The 22,475-nt window shown below is 41.0% G+C and overlaps 1 protein-coding gene across 11 annotated transcripts in view; it reads right to left on the reverse strand.

Annotated features, from left to right (window-relative positions):
* CNOT10 (CCR4-NOT transcription complex subunit 10) overlaps positions 1-18,474 on the reverse strand; it is an 81,616-nt gene extending 63,142 nt beyond the window's left edge. For 2 of the 11 annotated variants that reach the window (XM_082725830.1, XM_082725826.1), the window contains exons 1-4: positions 18,129-18,421; positions 9,190-9,409; positions 4,733-4,827; positions 2,333-2,494 (exon numbers count right to left, since the gene is read on the reverse strand). In XM_082725830.1, coding sequence (XP_082581956.1) covers positions 2,333-2,494; positions 4,733-4,827; positions 9,190-9,391 — 459 coding nt within the window. In that variant the 5' untranslated portion in view covers positions 9,392-9,409; positions 18,129-18,421. Of the gene's footprint in view, positions 1-2,332; positions 2,495-4,732; positions 4,828-9,189; positions 9,410-18,128 lie in introns of all 11 variants that reach the window. The other 9 variants (XM_082725829.1, XM_082725823.1, XM_082725825.1 and 6 more) reach the window with 7 other exon arrangements.
* Positions 18,475-22,475: the final 4,001 nt, after the last annotated feature.

Below are 22,475 nucleotides of genomic sequence, written 5' to 3' on the forward strand. Positions count from 1 at the left end.
GTGAAAGGATTTCAAAACTGTTTTCTTGGCTTAATAAGAAGTCTGCAGGAGTCTCTTACCCTAAAAAGGGTTTTAAGGATGAACTTGTGCTCAAAGACCAAATAAATATTCCCTGGAATAAACAGTCTATGGGGTCATAGGGTATGTGTACTAGATATCCACAAACATCCTCTTTCCTTTGATTCTGGAACTCCAGATAAAGTAACAGTTACTAAGCTAGAGAAATACAGAAATGTGATGTCATATAAATGTGTGAAGAATGGGGTAGCTATGAAAACAGGCTCAAAAGTCAGATGGTCTGGGGGTGCCTAGAAGGCTTAGTCTGTAGAACATATAACTCTTGATTTTTGGGGTCGTTAAGTTCAAACCCGCATATAAAATTTACCTAAAAAAAAAAAAAATCAGGGGCACCTAGGTGGTTCAGTGTGTTGGGCCTCTGCCTTCAGCTCATGTCCTGATCTCAGGGTCCTGGGATCGAGCCCTGCATCGAGCCCTCTGCTCAGCAGGGAGCCTGCTCCCCAAACACTACCTGCCTCTCTGCCTATTTGTGATCTCTCTCTCTGTCAAAATAAGGAAATAAATAAATCTAAAAAAAAAAAAAAAAAAAAAAAACCCAGAGGTCTGATTCAAATCTTGCTCATCCCCTCTCCAGCTATATAAATTAAAATTATCAGGCTCCCTAAATCCCAGTTTTACAACTGAGATAAAAGTACCTATCTTAAGGGTTGAATGTGAGGATTATTCGAGATAAAACTTAAAAAGCACTTAACAAGGAATTTGGAATCACGTAAGTGTTTAATACACGTTTGCTATTATTCTCATTTTCTTTTCTTGAAAAAGAAAGAAATTATATTTTAAAGTAATCTCTACACCCAAGGGGGGGGCTTGAACTCATGACCCTGAGATCAAGAGTTGCATGCTCTATGGATGGAACCAGAGGGTATTATGCTAAGTGAAATAAGTCAATCAGAGAAAGACAATTATCATATGATCTCTGATATGTGAAATTTGAGAAACAAGGCAGAGAATCATAGGGGAAGAGAGGAAAAAATGAAACAAGGTGAAACCAGAGAGGGAGACAAACCATAAGAGATTCTTAATCTCAGCAATCAAACTGAGGGCTGCTGGAGAGGAGGTGTGGTAGGAGGATGGGGTGGCTGGGTGATAGACACTGGGGAGGGTATGTGCTATAGAGAGTGCTGTGAATTGTGTAAGACTAGTGAGTCACAGACCTGTACCCCTGAAACAAATACATTATATGTTCATAATAATAAAAAAGGATTTGCATGCTCCACCAACTGAGCCAGGCAGGCACCCTTATTATTCTCATTTTCATTGGAGAACAGTAATAGGGTTGAAAAATTACTCCTGTAAAGAATTAGGAAGAGCATGAACAGGTTACTTATTTCTAACAAACCATGTTTGGGTGATACTGCAGGGTAGCTTTACTCCTATAAAAAAATTATAAAGGTCCTGAAGGGGTCTATATCACATATTGGGGGATACACTACCATACAGTGGTACTCATGAACAAGGACAAAGGCTCAAAAAGGTCATAGGTGCTTCTACAGCATGAAGCAATAATTAGAAGCACAGGCCCTTGAGTCAAACAGGACTGGGTTGATGGAACTCTCTTCATTTAAGAGATTTGTGTCTTTGGACAAATTATACAAGCTATCTGTACCTCAGCTTTCCCATCTGTGAAATGAGAAAAATTATAGTAGCTTTTTCATAGTGCAATATGTGACATGTTGCACATAGGTTCTTGGCAGGGCCTTGTTCCATAATAAGCAATAAATGTCTGCTATCTGATCCTATCATCATCACCAGCCCTCTTGACTATCAAAGCTCTAACTCTGCGATCTGAGAAATGTTGCTGCTATGACCAATGACTAAGACAAGCCCCAAAACATATATAAATCAGAATATCTTCTATTTAATCAATTAATCATATCCTGATCCAATGTGCTAAAACAATCTTGACATTATTATAAATAATCTGATCTTTGCAGTTATAAAAAAGATAATCTCAGTAGCTAAGCTTTTCATATATTTCCACTTTTTTTCTCAAAACTCCAAAACTCATTCAAATTTGGTATATTAGTCTATTCTGTTCAATTTAAAAATACAACAGAAAATAAAATTATACAACATATCTTTCATTTCCTGGAATAATAATTTTATATAAATAAAACTGATGCAAGTGTTTTAGATACATTAGAAATCATGCTATCAGTATCAGACATGTCCTATTAATTTTTCTTAAGTATTTCTACTGGACAATTGAGAGACTACCACAGTACTTTTACAGCTAAATTCATTTCTGTATCACCTGATTCTTCAGCTGGTTAAGCGTTTGTCTCAAACTATCTGTTGTCGTTTGATTATTTTTAAAAAACTCAGCCACTGCTGTATTCAAAATTATTTTATAATCATCTTTGTTTACTTCTTGTAGGCAAGCAAGGTGTTGCAGACAGGCATCGTAATTTCCAGCCTAAAACAAACAAACACAAAAACAGACAAAATTACATATCAGCTTTAAAACTATACAATCATTTCCAAATATATTTCACTCTTCATTGTAAAACTCTTTAAAGGGGTGCCTGCCTGGCTCAGTCGGTTAAGCATCTGCCTTCGGCTCAGGTCATGATTCCAGGGTCCTGGGATCAAGCCCCATGTTGGGCTCCCTCCTCAGCGGGAAGCCCGTTTCTCCTTCTGCCTGCCATACCCCTGCTTGTGCTCTCTCTCTGACAAATAAAAAAAGTCTTAAAAAAAATTTAAAAAAAGACAAACTTCAAAAGACCTGCAACAACAACAACAACAAAAAAAAGAAAAAGACCTACAACTCCCCTAAGAATACTAACTAAAGTCACTAGGTGAAGCAATATTCATATATTAATTAAGAAACTGGGGAAGAAAAAAAGAAACTGGATATGTCCGAGCATCTGGGTGGCTCAGTCGTTGAATATCTGCCTTTAGCTCAGGTCATGATCCCAGTATCCTGGGATCAAGCCCCGCACTGGGCTCCCTGCTTGGTGGGGAGGCTGCTTCTTCTTCCTCCTACTCCCCCTGCTTATGTTCTTTTTCTCATTCTCTGTCAAATAAGTAAATAAAATCCTTTAAAAAAAAAAAAAAGAGAGAGAGAAGGAAACTGGGATATGTCAATTATATCTCAATAAAGCTGGAAAAAGGGGCACCTGGGTGGCTCAGCGGGTTAAGCCTCTGCCTTCGACTCAGTCATGATCTCAGGGTCCTGGGATAGAGGCCCGCATCGGCTCTCTGCCTGCACCCCCGCCCCCCGCCTCCTGCTCTGCCTACTTGTGATCTCTCTCTGTCAAATAAATAAATCTTAAATAAAATAAAGCTGGAAAAAAATTGCAGATATTTCCTAAGGCTCAAACTCAAACACCAATACCTGTTTAAGACACATACATAGACACATAGGTATACCATACACCTCTATATATGCATAAAACAACATGACATACACAGATATATATATATATTTATTTATGTATAGGTATATAATGCTACTAGGACATAATAGCTGAGGCTAGCAAAGAAAGGTAATATGATTAATTATTCTAATTTTTAATTTCCAGTAAATACACTTTGAATACCCAAGTATCAAATTCTTCTGCTTACATGTATATAACTTGAAAATCAAATAAGGTTTACTTTCATATAGTTTAATGTCAGAAAAGTTAAAATTTTGGGACGCCTGGGTGGCTCAGTTGGTTGAGCAGCTGCCTTCGGCTCAGGTCATGATCCCAGCGTCCTGGGTTCGAGTCCCACATCGGGCTCCTTGCTCGGCAGGGAGCCTGCTTCTCCCTCTGCCTCTGCCTGCCATTCTGTCTGCCTGTGCTCACTCTCTCTCTGATAAATAAATAAAATCTTTTAAAAAAAAAAAAAAAGAAAAGTTAAAATTTTGACAAGAAACCTTTAGAGTTCCATTTTAAAGCATATTCGAGAAAAAGAACAGAACAAAGCAGTGAATTAAAAAGAGTGACCCAGGGGCGCTTGGGTGGCTCAGTGGGTTAAAGCCTCTGCTTTCGGCTCGGGTCATGGTCTCAGGGTCCTGGGATCGAGCCCTGCATCGGGCTCTCTGCTCGTCGGGGAGCCTGCTTCCTCCTCTCTCTCTCTCTGCCTGCCTCTCTGCCTACTTGTGATCTCTGTCTGTCAAATAAATAAATAAAATCTTAAAAAAAAAAAAAAAAGAGTGACCCACATATTTACAAATCTAAGTTTTAAAGACTTAAAAAGGACTATGAGAGTTAAACATGTTTATGAAAACACAAAAACTTGGTAATGGCTCCAATTACTCCCATTTCTTTTATCATATTTAAACTCCAATTTTTTAAATATTAAAACTAAACCTACTCCCTAAACTTAATTCTTGAATTACTACAGAACAAAAATTTTAAATTTAAAAAATTCACTGTGGGGACGCCTGGGTGGCTCAGTTGGTTAAGCAGCTGCCTTTGGCTCAGGTCATGATCCCAGCGTCCTGGGATCGAGTCCCACATCAGGCTCCTTGCTCGGCAGGGAGTCTGCTTCTCCCTCTGCCTCTGCCTGCCATTCTGTCTGCCTGTGCTCGCTCTCTCCCCCCCCTCTCTCTGATAAATAAAATCTTTAAAAAAATAAAATAAAATAAAATAAAAAATTCACTGTGAAAAGATTCATATTTGACAGACCCTAAAACTAGAGCCGACAGAAAGAAACCACTGCTTACTGTGAAAGCTTGGAAAGCACTGGTGGACAACTCCTTCTCTTGATCAGTGATCCCAGAGGACTGACTTGTCCCTTCGTGTTTCTCTGCTCCCTGATCTGCAAGCACAAAAGTTTCACAGTTGTTTAGAAATAAAGTTATACAGTGAACGTGCCCTAGTTTTATCTTCTTCCTAATGAAGTTGCTACAGTTAGGACTTTTTCAACTACGATGGCATATTAGTGTTATAGGTGAGTTAGAAGCCACTCCTCCAAAAACTTAAAGAAATGTTTTCTTTAGCCATGGTCAAGCACAATGAAAACCCACCATTGCTTATGTAAAGATTACAGCTCTGTCCATCAGGACACCTGGGCTGAGGATGTTGTGTTCACTTAAAAAAGTTAGATCTGGGGGCGCCTGGGTGGCTCAGTGGGTTAAGCCTCTGCTTTCAGCTCAGGTCATGATCTCAGGGTCCTGGGATCGAGCCCTGCATCGGGCTCTCTGCTCAGCGGGAAGCCTGCTTCCCTCTCTCTCTCTGCTTGCCTCTCTGCCTACCTGTGATCTGTCAAATAAATAAATAAAATCTTAAAAAAAAAAAAAAAGTTAGATCTGCCCCCCAGCAATATATCAAAGTCCTACATATTTCAGAAGCTACACTCAGAGACAAAAGATTATAAATATATATACAATACCTTCAAAAAGTTTATAATCCAGTTGGAATACAGTAACATTTAACAATTAGAAAACTACTTTAATAAGAACTCATAGTTAATTTCTAGGCCAAGAATACTTTCATAGGCTTAGGAATCCAAAAGCCAAGATTAACACATTTAAAAAGCTTCCTTAACATGATTAAGTATCCATATACCTTCTAAGAGTAATGATTACTGCTCCACAATTCAGTGGGTTAAGCCTCTGCTTTCAGCTCAGGTCATGATCTCAGGGTCATTTTTTAGACATTTTTTATTTGAAAACCAAATTCCAAAATAAACATAAAAATCTCTACTAAATCAAGTTTCAAACTACTCGAGTTCAATACTTCTAACTGTTCTGACAAATGCTTCAAAACAAACAAAAAAACCCAGAACTTTTTCTGCAGTGCCTTGGTGGCTCAATTAGATTGAGTATCTGACTCTTGGGTTTTGGTTCAGTTTATGAACTCTGGGTGGTGGGACTGAGCCCCTCATTGAGTTCTGTCTGAGTGGGGGAGGCTGTGGGACATTCTTTCCCTCTCTCTCAAAATAAATACATCTTTTAAAAAATTTTATTTGTCAGAGAGAGAGCACAAGCAGGGGGAGCAGCAGAGAGAGAAGCAGGCTCCCCACTAGGCAAAGAGCCTGATGTGGGACTCAATCTCAGGACCCTGGGATCATGACCTCAGCAGAAGGCAGACACTCAATCCACTGAGCCCCTAGGCATCCCGAAGAAATACTTTTCTTTCACGAAAGATGCAGCATCACAGATCCCAACATTTGTGAGCACAATGCAGTCAAATGATCCCATCTCTTCTTGTTCACAAGAGATCTTTCTGGACTAAGTCTCATCTATATACTGTAGCAGAGACTTTCTGGGAGAGGGGCTGGCAGAAATCTTTCTTTTCCTTGGGATTTGGGGCCTTGATGTCAGATAACTGACAAGAACCTAAACCATAATATCATACTCTGGAGACAGCATCATGCTTACCCAGTTTTCACAAACTTTGAAGTTTCCTCTGTAAAATTACATGTAGTAATTTTACATGTAATAAAATTACATGTAGTAGCCACAAAACATAGTTTCCATTCAATAATAATATACCTGAGCTCTTAATTACTCTTTAAAAAAACGAAGACAATAAAGTCATAAAAATTAGTAAGAATAAATACTTCCAGGTAACCACATCTACAGAGCTAATAAAAATAAGCCTCTGCCTTCGGCTCGAGTCATGATCTCAGGGTTCTGGGATCGAGCCCCGCATGGGGCTCTCTGCTTAGCAGGGAGCCTGCTTCCTCCTCTCTCTCTGCCTGCCTCTCCACCTACTTGTGATCTCTGTCAAATAAATAAAAAAAATATTTAAAAAAAAAATGCAGCATCTAGGGGTGCCTGGGTGGCTCAGTGGGTTAAGCCTCTGTCTTCAGCTCAGGTTGTGATCTCAGGGTCCTGGGATTGGGCCCCGCATCAGGCAGGGAGCCTAGTTCCCCGTCTCTCTCTGTCTGTCTTTCTGCCTACTTGTGATCTCTTGTCAAATAAATAAAATCTTAAAAAAAAACAAAAAACAAAAAACCACAAAACACTCCTCATTCTTGAAAAAAAAATACAGCATCTAGTGTACCAAGGGACTGTAAAAAAAGTTAAATCCTTTAAATCTTTCAGTCTTTTTCACATTTATTCAATGCCATAATAATAATAATAATAATAATAATAATAATAATAATAAAGACTATGGGAACAGGAATTGCAGGGAAGGGAGGAAAGATAGCACCTTGAGAAGATATAGCCAGCTATAATGCTGTGGATTATTTTAACTTCATTTAATCTCAAATTACTCATGATATTCCTGCTTTTCCCTGAGGTACTAAACTCAAATTAAAAGTTGTACTTGGTCAAGATCAGTCTTTAGAAACTGTCCTCTACAATTTACAAATATTTCCTACTTAGAAAACTCTCTTTGGGGGGCACCTGGGTGGCTCAGTGGGTTAAGCCGCTGCCTTCGGCTGAAGTCATGATCTCGGGGTCCTGGGATCGAGTCCCGCATCGGGCTCTCTGCTCAGCAGGGAGCCTGCTTCCCTCTCTCTCTCTGCCTGCCTCTCCATCTACTTGTGATTTCTGTCAAATAAATAAATAAAATCTTAAAAAAAAAAAAAAAAAAAAAGAAAACTCTTTGTGGGACACCTGGGTGGCTTAGTAGGTTAAACATCTATCTGCCTTCAGCTCAGGTGGTGATCCCAGGACCCTGGACTGAGTCCCACATGTGGGTCCTTGCTCAGCGGGGAGCGGGGAGTCTGCTTCTTCCTCTGCTGGGCTCTGCCTGCTGCTCTCCCTGCTTGTGCTCTTTCTGAAGGAAGGAAGGATACTTTCTATTGATTTAAAAAAAACCCACCAATCAACCTTTCTAACAATTTTTTTGGATCTTTTTATTTTCCAACCCCCTCCCCAACTTTTAATTTTGAAAATTTTCATACCATTTTTTTAAAAGATTTTATCTATTTATTAGAGAGAGAGAGAGAGAGAAAGCAACCACAGGTGGGTTTTGGGGCAGAGGGAGAAGCAGACTCCCCAGTGAGCAGGGAGCCCGATGTGGGGGTTCAATCCCGGCACCCTGGAAAAATGACCCGAGCCAAAGGCAGACGCTTAACTGACTCAGCCACCCAGGTGCCCCAAGTGTAGAGATTACTTAAAACATAAAATCTTTAAAATAAATAAATAAATAAATAAATACACTGTTAAATAATTTTTTCTTTAGAAAGTCAATGACCAAAAAAAAAGAAAAGAAAGTCAATGACAATGAGTTACTGTTAAGCTGTTTTCACAATACATCTGTTTAGCAAAACTTTTACATATACAGTAACAGTAAGGATCAATTATTTATTTACTATTATTATTTTTTAAGAATTTATTTTGGGGACACCTGCTGACTCAGTTGGTAGAGCATGTGACTATTGATGTGGGGGTTGTGAATTGAAACCCCATGCTGGGTGTAGAGATTACTTAAAAATAAAATCCGTAGGGGCACCTGGGTGGCTCAGTGGGTTAAAGCCTCTGCCTTCAGCTCAGGTCATGATCCCAGGGCTGCATTGGGTTCTCTGCTCAGCAGGGAGCCTGCTTCCCGCCCCCAACCCCCACCCTGCCTGCCTCTCTGCCTACTTGTGGTCTCTGTCAGTCAAATAAATAAATAAAATCTTCAAAAAAAAAAAAAAAAAAGTTTAAGTTTCTACTTTCCACCATTATCCTTCAGGAACTGTAAAAGCCTCCTACAATCTTCCAAGCAAAGAGAGATGCCAACTTTAATATAATAAACAAGCTAGACTCTAAGGCTGACAAGAGACTCTGAAATTGTCATTTCTACAGATATTTTGAAGAAATCAGTGTAAGAGGTAGCTTTTTCTTTTTTTTTTTTTTAAAGATTTTATTTATTTGACAGAGATCACAAGTAGGCAGAGAGGCAGGCAGAGAGAGAGGGGGAAGCAGGCTCCCTGCTGAGCAGAGCGCCCAATGTGGGGCTCAATCCCAGGACCCTGAGATCATGACCTGAGCTGAAGGCAGAGGCTTTAACCCACTGAGCCACCCAGGTGCCCCAAGAGGTAGCCTTTTCCAAGGTAACCAACCATTATTTTATCTGCACTTTTACTTCAAGATAAAACTTTAAAACAAAAATACTCCAATGGGTTTACTATTTTTATTTTCCTTGTTATCTTTCCGCACCTTTCAAGTTTTCTGTATGGAGTGGGTGTTACTTTCGTAATCAGTTTTTAAAACATTATTTGTAACTTCAGAGTTCTTACCAGAAAGAGTCTGCACGTAATTCCATAATGTGTCTTTATTTGTCCAAAAGTAGTCTCCATTGCCAATTGTAAGAGTGTATGGCCGTTCATCCATAAGCTTGACTTTCCTTCTACTCTGGCCTAATGAACATGGCTGACCTTCCAGGCGCACAGAGCTCTTAGGAGCAAAAACCTTGACACCCTTTAATCCCATAGGCTTCATTTTGAACCAAACAACTGCCTTTAGGTTTAAAGTAAGTAGAAAAGAAATACACTGCTTTTCAAAAACTGAAAGAAGTCAGTTAACTGAATGCACAGACACATTCTAATACAGAATGTTAACAATTCAAATCTGATTGGAGGAGGGTTTTCCACACAAGCTACACATTTTAAAATACAGCTCCAATGATGTTTAAGAAAAGACATTTTTTCCCCATAGGAATAAGGAATGTTAAAAACTAAGGAAACCTACTAATATGGTCACAAAGTAGTGATGATGCCTTTGTGAAGGCAAGTTTTAAAAAAGAAGGATGCCATTTCAAAGAAAAATCATTCAGGTCTTTCGAAGTCACCATATAAATAAAGTTCACATAGCTCACGTGGTTTTCTATCACTTGGACAAGTGTCTCTGACTTATCGAAACCCTACACATATAACAGTTGATTATTACATAATCAGAGAAATATGTGACGAGCAATGCCTCAGACTTGAGCACCCTGTGCAGCACAACAGAAATAAAGGAAGAAAATAATCAAGAATTAACAATAACATGCTTTGTGGAAGATAGGCAAACCAGACCTCTACCATGCTGAGTATTTTTTTCTTATTTTATTTTTAAGTAAATCTCTACACCCATTGTGAGGCTCAAACAACCCCAAGATAAAGAGCACACTCCACTGACTGGCAGCCAGTGCCCCTGCTGGGGAGTATTTTAATATTCATATTGGAGAGTAGTTTTTATGTACAGAAAAGAGATTTACTCTGGTTTCCAAATATTAACACCTGATTTATTAAGGCTCTACATTTAGAAAGCCTAGATTTCCCTTAAGCCTTTATATTCAACTTAGACTTTTTTTTTTTTAAAGATTTTACTTTTAAGTAGTCTCTACACCCAATGTGGGGCTTGAACTTACAAACCCAATATATTTTATACACAAACAAATATGTAAACCATGACTGGATCTTAGTTTGAAAAGCACACCTTTCTTTTTTTAATTGAAGTTTAATTAACAGAGTTATATTAGTGTCAGGTGTACAACATGTTGACTGAACAAGTATATAGATCACTCAGTGCTTGCCACAGTATGTGCAGTTAAAACGTTAGTACAGTACTATTAACTCCATTCCCTATGCTGTACTTTTCATCTTTTTAACTTACTATTATCTTTTAACTGATACTTTGCCAGGTAAGCACAGTCTCTTTAAGCCTTAAAATAGCATTTCTGGGACAACTGGGAAACAATATATTCAAATATTAATTTTCTAAAGTATTACAATGGTTGTACAAGTGATTGGCCTTTTATTTTTTTGAATGGCCTTATTTTTTAAAAATGCGTGGTAGATTTTTAAAAATGCATGGTGGGGCGCCTGGGTGGTTCAGTGGGTTAAGCCGCTGCCTTTGGCTCAGGTCATGATCCCAGGGTCCTGGGATTGAGGCCCACATCCCAGCTCTCTGCTCTGCGGAGAGCCTGCTTCCTCCTCGATCTCTGCCTGCCTCTCTGCCTACTTGCAATCTGTCAAATAAATAAATAAAATCTTAAAAATTAAAAAATTAAAAAATAAGTAAAAAATGCATGGTGAGGGGCGCCTGGGTGGCTCAGTTGGTTAAGCATCTGCCTTTGGCTCAGGTCATGATCTCAGGGTCCTAGGATCGAGCCCTATATTGGGCTCCCTGCTCAGTGGGGAACCTGCTTCTCCCTCTCCCACTTCCCCTGCTTGTGCTCGCTCTATCAAATAATAAATAAAATCTTGAAAAATTGTATGGTGAAATATTTAGAGATGAATATTTAGAAATATTGATATTTAGAAATATTTAGAAATGATTCAACACTCAAAGTTTTAGCCAGAGAAAGAGGAAATAAATATGGCAAAATGTAACAATCGTAAACTAGCTGGTGAGCATATGGATACTCATTTTTTCAATTTTTTGGATGTTTGAAATCATCTGTAATACAAAGTAGAAAAATATCAAATATGCATGGATTCCTCACAGGACCCTGAAGAAAGCAAATGGTAGAAGAGTACTGTATAGTTTATTTCCTCATCCGCATAGACAGATAGATAAACGAAGATTTTATTTATTTATTTGAGAGAGACAGTGTGAACATGTATGGATGCAGAGGGAGAGGGAAGGGGGAAAGAATCTCAAGTAGGCTCTGCCCTGAGCATGGACTGGGACTCAATCCAACAACCCATGAGTTCATGACTTGAGCCACAAGTCTGAAGCTTAGACCATAAGTCTGAAGCTTAACCAACTGAGCCAACCAAGCAACCCTGCATATATATACATATATATATATATATATAAATATATATATATATATATTTTTTTAGATTTTATTTATTTATTTGACAGAGAGAGAGATCACAAGCAGGCAGAGAAGCAGGCTCCCTGCTGAGCAGATAGCCCGATGCGGGGCTCGATCCCAGGACCCTAGGATCATGACCTGAGCCGAAGACAGAGGCTTTAACCCACTGAGCCACCCAGGCGCCCCTGTTATTATCATTTTTATGGCCATTCTGGCTTAAAATTTCAAAGCCATCTGTAAGTACCCTTCTCCTGATTTCATATTACCCATCAAGTCTGATCTTTCCCTTATTCAAATTATCAATCTTTTCCTATTAAGCCTACTACAGCCAGGCTCTCAGTTCAAATTCTCAGATAAAAATTCTAATCTAGGATTTTGTGTCCTAACTCTAGCCATTCTCTCCTTTCAGATAACCATTAAGGTCGGGGCGCCTGGGTGGCCCAATGGGTTAAGCCTCTGGGTTCTGGGATCAAGCCCCGCATCGGGCTCTCTGCTCAGCAGGGAGCCTGCTTCCCCCTCTCTCTGCTTGCCTCTCTGCCTACTTGTGATCTTTCTCTCTGTCAAATAAATAAATAAATAAAATATTTAAAAAAAAAAAAAGGTCAAATAAATCATCCTAAAACACTGATGGTATTTTCTTAGTCAAAAATGCTAAAAAAAAAAAAAGGGGGGGGGGGCGCCTGGGTGGCTCAGTGGGTTGGGCCGCTGCCTTCGGCTCGGGTCATGATCTCAGGGTCCTGGGATCGAGTCCCACATTGGGCTCTCTGCTCAGCAGGGAGCCTGCTTCCTCCTCTCTCTCTGCCTGCCTCTCTGCCTACTTGTGATCTCTCTCTCTGTCAAATAAATAAATAAATAAATCTTTCAAAAAAAATGCTAATAAATGGGGATGCTTGGGTGGCTCAGTTGGTTGAGTGGTTGCCTTTGGCTCAAATCATGATCCCAGGGTCCTGGGATCCAGTTCCACATTGGGCTCCTTTCTCAATGTGGAGCCTGCTTCTCTCTCTGCCTCTGCCTGCCAGTCTGCCTGCTTGTGCTCTCCCTCTCTCGCTAACAAATAAATAAATCTTTAAAAAAATACACAAAAAACAAAAAAACAAAAAATGCTAATAAATGGATGAAATCTTAAAAAAAAAGACAAAAAATAAATGAAATAAAATGTTATTAGAAGTTAGGGGGTAGGGTACCTGGGTGGCTCAGTTGTTAAGCATCTGCCTTCAGCTCAGGTCATGATCCCAGGGTCCTGGGATGGAACACCACCACAGGCTCCCTGCTCAGCAGGAGGCCTGACTCTCCCTCTTCCATTCCCCCTCTCTTACCATCTCTCTGTCAAACAAATAAATAAAAATTTTAAAAAAATTAAAAAAAGAAGTTAGGGGGTGCCTGGCTGGCTCAGTTGGTAAAGCATGTGACTCTTGGTCTCAGGATTAAGTCTGAGCCCCATGTTGAGTAGAAAGATTACTTAAAAATAAAATCTTTTTTTTTTTTTTAAAGATTTTATTTATTTATTTGACAGACAGAGATCACAAGTAGGCAGAGAGGCAGGCAGAGAGAGAGGAGGAAGCAGGCTCCCTGCTGAGCAGGGAGCCCAATGTGGGACTCGATCCCAGGACCCTGAGATCATGACCCGAGCCGAAGGCAGCGGCTTAACCCACTGAGCCACCCAGGCGCACTTAAAAATAAAATCTTTTTTTTTTTTTTTAAAGATTTTATTTATTTATTTGACAGAGAGAAATCACAAGTAGATGGAGAGGCAGGCAGAGAGAGAGAGAGAGGGAAGCAGGCTCCCTGCTGAGCAGAGAGCCCGATGCGGGATTTGATCCCAGGACCCTGAGATCATGACCTGAGCCAAAGGCAGCGGCTTAACCCACTGAGCCACCCAGGCGCCCTAAAAATAAAATCTTTAAAAAAAAAAAGTTAGAAAACTGTCAGAACACCCATCTTACAAATGAAGAAACTGAGGTTCAACTAAGAACCTTTCCTAAGGAGTAAGGCTTTCTGCTCACCTTACTATACCACTTAGTCACGAATTCCGCCAGTTTTACTCCCTAAACATTTCTCATATCTGCCTCTCCTCACCATCCTACCAACCCCAAAGTAATACTAACCCAGATTTAAAATAAAATCAGGGCCTCTGATGATGTCATTTTAACCTTTAGTAATGCTGAGACATAGATACTGTTATCATTGCCATTTTACACACAGGAAAGCTGAGGCTTAAAAAAAGGGTCTTAACATTTAACAAAGGAGTGCATGGGTGGCTCAGTTGGTTAAACATCTAACTCATTTATATATTTATTTGAGAGCACATGAGCAAGCGAGCAGGGGAGAGGGGCAGAGAGAGAATCTCAAGCAGACTTCCTGCTGAGCACAGAGCCCCACATGGGCTCAATCTCACAACCCTAAAATCATGACCTGAGCTGGACACGTAACCAACCAAACCACCCAGGCACCCCAAGTGTCTGACACTTGATCTCAGCTCAGGTCTTAATCTCAGGGTCACCACGTTCAAGCCCTCTGTAGGGCTCCATGCTGGGTGTGGAGCCTACTTTATTTTCATTTTTTTTTTTTTTAAGATTTTATTTGTTTATTTGACAGGCAGAGATCAGTAGGTAGGCAGAGAGGCATGCAGAGAGAGAGAGGGGGAAGCAGGCTCCCTGTTGAGAAGAGAGCCCAACGCTGGGCTTGATCCCAGGACCATGACCCGAGCCGAAAGGCAGAGGCCTCAACCCACTGAGCCACCAAGGCACCCCATGAAGCCTACTTTATTTATTTATTTTAAGATTTTATTGATTTATTTGACACACAGAGATCACAAGTAGGCAGAGAGAGAGAGAGAGAAGCAGGCTCCCTGCTGAGCAGAGAGCCCGATGTGGGGCTCGATCCCAGGTCCCTGAAATCATGACCTGAGCCCAAGGCAGAGGCTTAACCCAATGAGCTACCCAAGTGCCCCTGGAGCCTACTTTAAAAAAGAAAATTTGCCCAAGGTCACACGGATACCAAGTGGTATCTTGGTAGGATGGTCCCAGGCTGTCTGGTTAATTCCCTTGTTTTTAACTTCATCATTCTCACCTAGCTCCGTTAAAATATAAATCTGGTCACATGATGCTCTTGCTGAAATCTCTTCTGATTACAATGAACTCAAACTGACATAAGCCAGCCCCTGACACAACTGAATTCATCTCTTTGCTCACTACACTATAAATACGTATCAAGTACCTCCTATATGCTAGCCCTTGTTCTAGGCACTGGAGATAAGAGTAAGACTAACACAGATTAAAGTACCTTTCTTCGGGGTGCTTATATTCAATGGGTCTTCTCAGTCTCTTTAAACATTTTCCAAAGAGTCTATACATTTGTTGCTCCTCTTACCTGGATCATTTTTTCTCCACATGGCTGGCTCTTTATATTCAGGGTCTCTCTTCCAGTGTTACCTCTAAGAGAGCCCTTCCTTTTCTAACCAATCTATTCAAAATAGGGTTCTTGCTCTCAGTTATCCTCTGTCGTCTGACTCATCTTCCTTTTCTTCACAATATTTATCACAACTTAAAAATCACAATTACTGGGGTGCCTGGGTGGCTCAGACGGTTGAGCGTCTGCCTTTGGGTTGGGTTGTAATCCCGGGGTTCTGGAATTGAGCCCCGTATCAGACTCCCTGTCAACAAGGAGCCTCCTTCTCCCTTTTATTCCTCCTGCTTGTGCTCTCTCACTCTGTCAAATAAATAAAATCTTTAAAAAAAAACCCATAATTATTTATTTTGTTTACCCTGTCTTTCATACTATAAGCCTCATAACTACAGAGTTACGTTAGTGCCTGGCAAAGCAGGCATGAGTAAATATTTACTGAATAAATTAATATAACAACATTAGCTGGCTTTAGCTATTCTCTGGGCTTCCAGTCTTGTTTCATTTAAATCTACCCCCTCCCATACTGTGGTCAGGTCACTTACTTTCTTAAAGGCTTTCATGGGTTTCTTTTCCTAACTAAGAATAAGCACACAATACCCTCCATGACAAGGGCTCTGAGCTCGGGAGCTCAGAGATGAAGCAGCATATAAACTAGACTTTGAATGAAGACACAGTTTACCAGATTGAGAAGAGAAAGAAGAGAAAGGAAGATGCCACTTTCTCTTCTTTCTTACCACTCAGAAACTCAAAAGAACACAATACTTTTCAAGAGAGTCGTTACTGGGGCGCCTGGGTGGCTCGGTGGGTTAAAGCCTCTGCCTTTGGCTCAGGTCATGATTCCAGGGTCCTGGGATCGAGCCCCGCATCGGGCTCTCTGCTCAGCGGGAGCCTGCTTCCTCCTCTTTCTCTGCCTGTCTCTCTGCCTACTTGTGATCTCTGTCAAATAAATAAATAAAAATCTTAAAAAAAAAAAAAGAGAGTCATTACTGGTGTGAAGAACTAGGTGTGTTGATATAGAAACATTAGCTGGAAACAGACCGTAAAGTTTCACAAATGACATTAAAGAGTGAGGATTTGATGCACACAAGATGATACGATCTTAGAAAGTTTACAGGCATGGGAATGGTATGTTCCAATTAGTGTTTTAGAAATAAAAACACAGGGGCGCCTGGGTGGTTCAGTGGGTTAAAGCCTCTGCCTTTGGCTCGGGTCATGATCCCAGAGTCCTGGGATTGAGTCTAGCATCGGGCTCTCTGCTCAGCAGCGAGCTTGTTTCCTCCTCTCTCTGCCTGCCTCTCTGCCTACCTGTGATCTCTGTCTGTCAAATATATAAAATCTTTAAAAAAAGAAAGAAAGAAAGAAAGACAGACAAACACAGTAGTGAGAATAATGGACTGGATAGGAAGAGAAACAAACACCAGTCAGAAGGCTGCTTAATGTGAAACAGACCACATTAAAAAATAAAGGCTAGAATCACAGCAGGTGAAAGGGGGATGGAGAAGAGGAGAGATTCAAAGGAATGATATTAAACACTCATCTACTTAATACAAATTTAACATTATCTAGGTAAGAATTTCCTACACTGTGACCCATAAACTTCAACCAAAGACACAGTCCCCAAACGCCCTGGACCTTATTCTTCTACTACACATATTACACAGCTACGGTACCTAGCTATATTACAGACATACTACCAAATGGATATGCTACTAAGTTGGGTGTCTCACAGACTGAGCAATAGGTCCTCAAAGGCAGGGAGTATGTTCTATTCACTTCTTCAATATCCAAGGCAGTCCCTCGTACTTAATCTTTGTGAATGAACAAGTCGAAGAGTGCTTTATAACTGATAGAACTTGGAAACTAGATGAGCTTTAGGCCTAAAAAGGTCATTCCAGGCAAGTGCAAAAGACACCGGCAAGTAGGAAAGGTAAACCTGGGAAACAGATACTGCCTTCAATTAATAAGGAAGATGCTGGTCCGCTTGGTCCGGCCTTGAACAAGTCATGCTTATTTTCTGCCTGGAACATTGTCCCTATTTATCCTACTCCTTCTACATGGCTCTCTCCTTCATTTCAGGGGGGTATCTGTTCAAACATCACCTCACCCGAGCCCTTCCGTGACCAGCCTACCTGAAAATTCTATAGCATACTCCATTATCCTCACTTTGTAAACCTTTTCTCTACTGTATATGAGGATCGGCTCAGTTTTATTTCAAATCAAGTCCATCTGTCAGTTATTGAGATCAAAACCTACAGAATATAGAGACTGTCTTTCCTTTTTTTCTAAATTTCACTGCAAAAAGTCTAAGTTGTTGCCCACTTCTAAGATCCCTCAGTTAAGTTCTCCCAACATAAATGAGATGCCACAGAGAACATCAATTTCTCACAAGACACATATGGCAGACCGTCCCAGAAGTAGGCAAGAAAGAATTTTATATACCATAATGAAGTTTCTAGGAATGGAGCAGTAATCCATAAAAAAAAAAATCGAGATTAAATTAATTAACTTTAAGGAACTACGGGAGAACAGGTTACAAACGCAAGATATTTGAGAGCACAGAACGAAGAGAGACACTCTAATTTTATGTCTACTTAAACAAGTAGTTTTCACAAAGCTAATTACATAGGACGTCGCAGACCAGAGGCAGGCTTATGTGGGGGCGAAAGAGCCCAGGTGAATCTTATCCTGAGCCAGGGGACACAAGGCAGCTGTGCGCTCCAGAGTGAACTTTACCTATTCTGCCTTCCCCACTGGAAAACCGAAAAGCCTGTGAAGTGGTTAAATAAATTTAAGTCAGATATTCTGGAGAGAGGCGGTCAGTAGTGACTTCATACTGCACTTGGGTAAAAAAAAAACCTATAGATCTGGGACCCAAAGACTCACACTTGGGACGGCCGTGGGAGAGGCCGGGGGAGAGAAATGCACACCCAGATTCAAGTCGCCCTCGTGTCCCCACCAACTCCGCGCCAGGGTCGGCCCACCCCTGCGTGTCCCACAGCTTTAGCACACCGGGCGTGGGCACCTCACCTGCAGGCTTGTCTGCAGCCATCTTCCCACCCCAGCTTATGTTCTTCCCCTCAGGTGGCGTGGCCTTGACTCCAGCTGCCGAGCCGGCTGCGATCCTGAACCTCGGAAGACGAGTCCACCCGGGCTCCGGGCCCCTGGGTTCCCGCCTGGGGAGTGGGCTGACGCGGGCTTAGGAAGTGACGAAGGCTAGCTCGCGTCGTCTAGCAACAAGAAGCAGCGTCTCCGGCCGGGTAGCCCCACAGTCCCCTGCCAGACACTGCTTCCGCTGCACGGTTTCCCGGTATACACCACTTCCGGGGGCCTTCGTCCGTGTGGGAACTGCAAGCTGGTCCCGCCCCACGCTGGCGTCCTCCGAGCGCCCCGCCCACGGCGGCGCGCTTGTGTGCGTATGCGTGCGCGCCCGACCCGACGGATGCTATCTTGGGGCTGTGGGCGTGTGCTGGGTAGCATGGGCGGGGTCTGCACGCGATTACCTCTGGCTTATACTGCTTAAAATTCTGCAGTGTTAGAGCTTTCCTCCCGCATTTTACGTAAAATCACAATTATAACACTGTGTGCTGAGCAATGAGCCGTGCGCTTGGCCTGTACGCTTTCACTGATTTCTCCCAATTTTGTGAGAAGGCACTGTTGCTGTTCCCGTTTAAAAACGAAACATTTTATTTTAGAATAGTTTTATATTTACAGAACTATGGCAAAGATGATACACAGAGTTCCTGTATACTCCTCACCTTGTTTCCCGAGTTGCAAGCATCTTAAATTTTGACTAAATAACTGGTACATCCGTCATGTCTAAGAAACGACCTTGATTGGTATAACGAAATAATAATTTATTATTTTAAAATATTTCTTAAAATCTATTTTTTAATTTCACCAGTTTTCCCCAATGCCCCCATTCTGTTCCAGTATTCTGTCAAGGACACTACGTTACATTCGTTATGTCTTCTTATGCTCATCTTGACTGTGATAGTTTCTCAGATTTTTCCTGTCCTTGATGATTTTGACAGCTTTAAGGAGTACTGGTCAGGACTTTTGAATAACGCACATCTGATTTGATTTATTTTGTTCATGGTTATGAAGTTGGCACCGAGACATTCATCTTGTCAATTCAGAACAGAAGCAGTCAAATTGTCCCCAGGCAAAGCTGGACCAAAGAAGAAACACATAGGCCTAGCTAGCTTCAAGGGATAGGAATGCCTGCTTTATCTTCAAAAGCAACCTGTGGGACAAGTAGTTAATCAACACTACCCTAGAGATACAATTACCAAATATACCTAATGAAATCTTTAACATAAAGAAAAAAGGTATATTTTAGATTCCAAGTATCTTGAAATGGAAAAGACCTACAGAGAATCAGACAAAGTGGCACCAGGACACCCGCTAACTTCATGGGCCTTCAGTCAACAGGGTCAACAGGGTCTACCTTCTCAGGACACCCCTGCCCAATTAGCAAGGATCCAGTGGGGGGAGTTACTTCTATCAGAGGGCTAAAAGCTCTCAGCAGAAGGAGGAGGGGGAAGGGACAAAAGCAGGGAAGGAATGCATTTCGTTTTGCCAAATCAGCGGTTCCAGCCAAGGAGACTATCCAGCTAGGTGTTTCACCTGGTAGCCCCTTACATGAGACAGTTTGAGAGGGACTGGAGCTGAGGATCTGTGCAGAAGCCGCACTGAGTTGTCTTTTTTAAGATTGTATTTATTATTATTATTGTTGTTGTTGCTGCTGCTGTCATTGCTGTTTTTAGAGAGGGAGAGAGAGAATTTTAGACAGCCTCCACACCCAGCACAGAGCCTGGCACAGGGCTCAATCTCAGAAACCTGAGATCATGACCTGAGTCAAAATCAAGAGTTGGACACTTAACGGACTGAGCCACCAAAGTGCTCCCAAGAAGGTTTTATTTTTAGGTACTCTCTATACGCAACATGGGGCTTGAATTTACAACTCTGAGATCAAAGAGCTGCACGCTCTGTTAATTGAGCCAGCCAAGAGCCCCATTATTTATTTGTTTGCTTATTATTATTATTTATCCCCCTGAGTTGTTTTGAAGTTGCCTTTAGTTCATTATAGTACTAATATCTCCTCCTATAGGCAGGGTTTTCTGTCATTTTTTGAACATATCTATTTGCACTAGCATGTTAATGTGTTAGACAAGCATAGTTGAAGCAAAGAGTGTGGATAATAGAATATGTATAAGTTTCTTAATCTATATACAAGCTACCTGTCTTGCCGGTAAGACAGTGACTAAAAGCATCCTGTGCTAATCCATGGGAAGATAGTGCTTTGAGAACTGTCTCCTTTCACACAACAAATAATAGAAAGTTCTTTGTTTTTGGAGTGCCTAGGTGGCTCAGTTGGTTAAGCTTTTGCTTTGGTTCAGGTCATGATCTCAGGGTCTAGGAATCAAGTCCCAATCAGGTTCTCTGCTCAGCAGGGAGCCTGCTTCCCTCTCTCTCTCTCTGCCTGCCTCTCCGACTACTTGTGATTTCTCTCTGTCAAATAAATAAATAAAATCTTTTTAAAAAAAAATCTTCTCTAAGAGAGAATTTGTCTCTTCTTCCCCATTTAGTTACTTATTTAATCATAAATCTCATGAGTATGGACTCATGACTATTTTTACAATCCAATATTAAGTTATTTTGTTGCTGAAATTGTTTCAGCTTTATTAATTAGGAGCTTTTTCAGTAGGCTCTTAAGTAGTTGCCCACTTAAAAAAAAAAAAAAACCTCTTTTATTTACATTAACATTCACATAGAAAAGTGTGCAAATCACAAGTACAGTTTATTGAATTTTCAACATATCCACATAACTAGCACCCAGAGAAAGGACAACAAACTATCTGTAACTAGAGGCCCCCCTCATGCCTCCTCCATTTCTCACAAGGGTAGTCATTATACTGATGGCTAACACCATGGATTAGTTTCACCTGTATTCAGATTTAATACAAATGGATCATACAGTATATATGTATACACACACACACACACACACACATAATTTTTCAAAATATTTATTTATTTATTTATTTGAAACCAAGCTGTGACTTGCTCTGACCAACAGAATGCAGAAGGGACAGTGAACCAGGTTTGGGTCTAGTCCTTCAAAAGTATTTCAGCTTCCACTTTTCCTCTCTTGTTCTTGCCACCAAGGTGTAAGGAAGCTCAGGCTGTCCTGCTGGAGAGAGACCACATGAAGGAGACCCAAGATGCCCCAACTGAGAGCCAGCACCAAGGTTCCAGACAAAAGAATAAAGTCTTCTGCTTTTCTTCTTTTTTAAGATTTTATTTATTTATTTATTTGAGAAACAGTGAGCCTGTGTGAGCTGGGAGAGAGGCAGAGGGGGAAGGAGAGGGAAATGGAAGGAAAGAGGGAAACAGGCTCTGTACTGAGCTCGGAGCCTGACACTGGCTTAATCCCAGGACAGTGAGATCATGATCTGAGCTGAAACCAAGAGTTGGACGTTCAACTGACTGAACCACCCAGGCACCTCAAGAATGAAGGCTTCTTGAATCTTCCAGCTCAACTCAGCTACCAACTCAATGTAGTCACATGAATGATCCCATCTAATACCATACAAAGTAGAAAAGCAGCTCAGTCAACCCCCAGAATGGCAAAAAATATTAAGGCATTGTTGTTGCATTTTTAAAATCTAATCTTAAAAATTAAGATATAATTAGCATACCATGTAATTCACCCTTGTAAAGTGTGCAATTCTGTGGTTTTTAGTACATTCATGATGTTGTACAGTCATTACCAATTTCTAAATTTTTTTTTTAAAGATTTTATTTATTTGACAGACAGAGATCACAAGTAGGCAGAGAGGCAGGCAGATAGAGAGTGAGAGAAGGAAGCAGGCTCCCTGCTGAGCAGAGAGCCCGATGTGGGACTAGATCCCAGGACCCTGAGATCATGACCTGAGCCGAAGGCAGTGGCTTAACCCACTGAGCCACCCAGGCGCCCCACCAATTTCTAAATTTTTAAAAAGATTTTATTTTTAAGGAATGCCTTATTTTTAAGATTTTATTTTTATCTCAGTCGGTTAAGCGTCTGACCCTTGATTTCAGGTAAAGTAATGATCTTAGAGTGGTGAGATCAAGCCCTGGGCTCTGCTCTGTACTGGGCCTGGAGTTTGCTTGAGATTTTCTGTCTTCCATTTCCCCTCTGTCCCTCCCCGCCTCTCCCTTTCAAACATATGCATGCTCTCTCTCAAAAAAAAAAAAAAGGGGGTGGTTAGGGGAAAGCTGGTGGAGAGGGAGAGAGAGAATTCCAAGCAAGCTCCACACCCACTTGGAGCTCAATCTCATGACCCTGAGATCACAACCTGAGCCAAAATTAAGGGACAGATCCTTAACCTT

This window comes from Mustela nivalis (genome assembly GCF_964662115.1).
Source record: "Mustela nivalis genome assembly, chromosome: 1".
NCBI lineage: Eukaryota > Metazoa > Chordata > Mammalia > Carnivora > Mustelidae > Mustela > Mustela nivalis.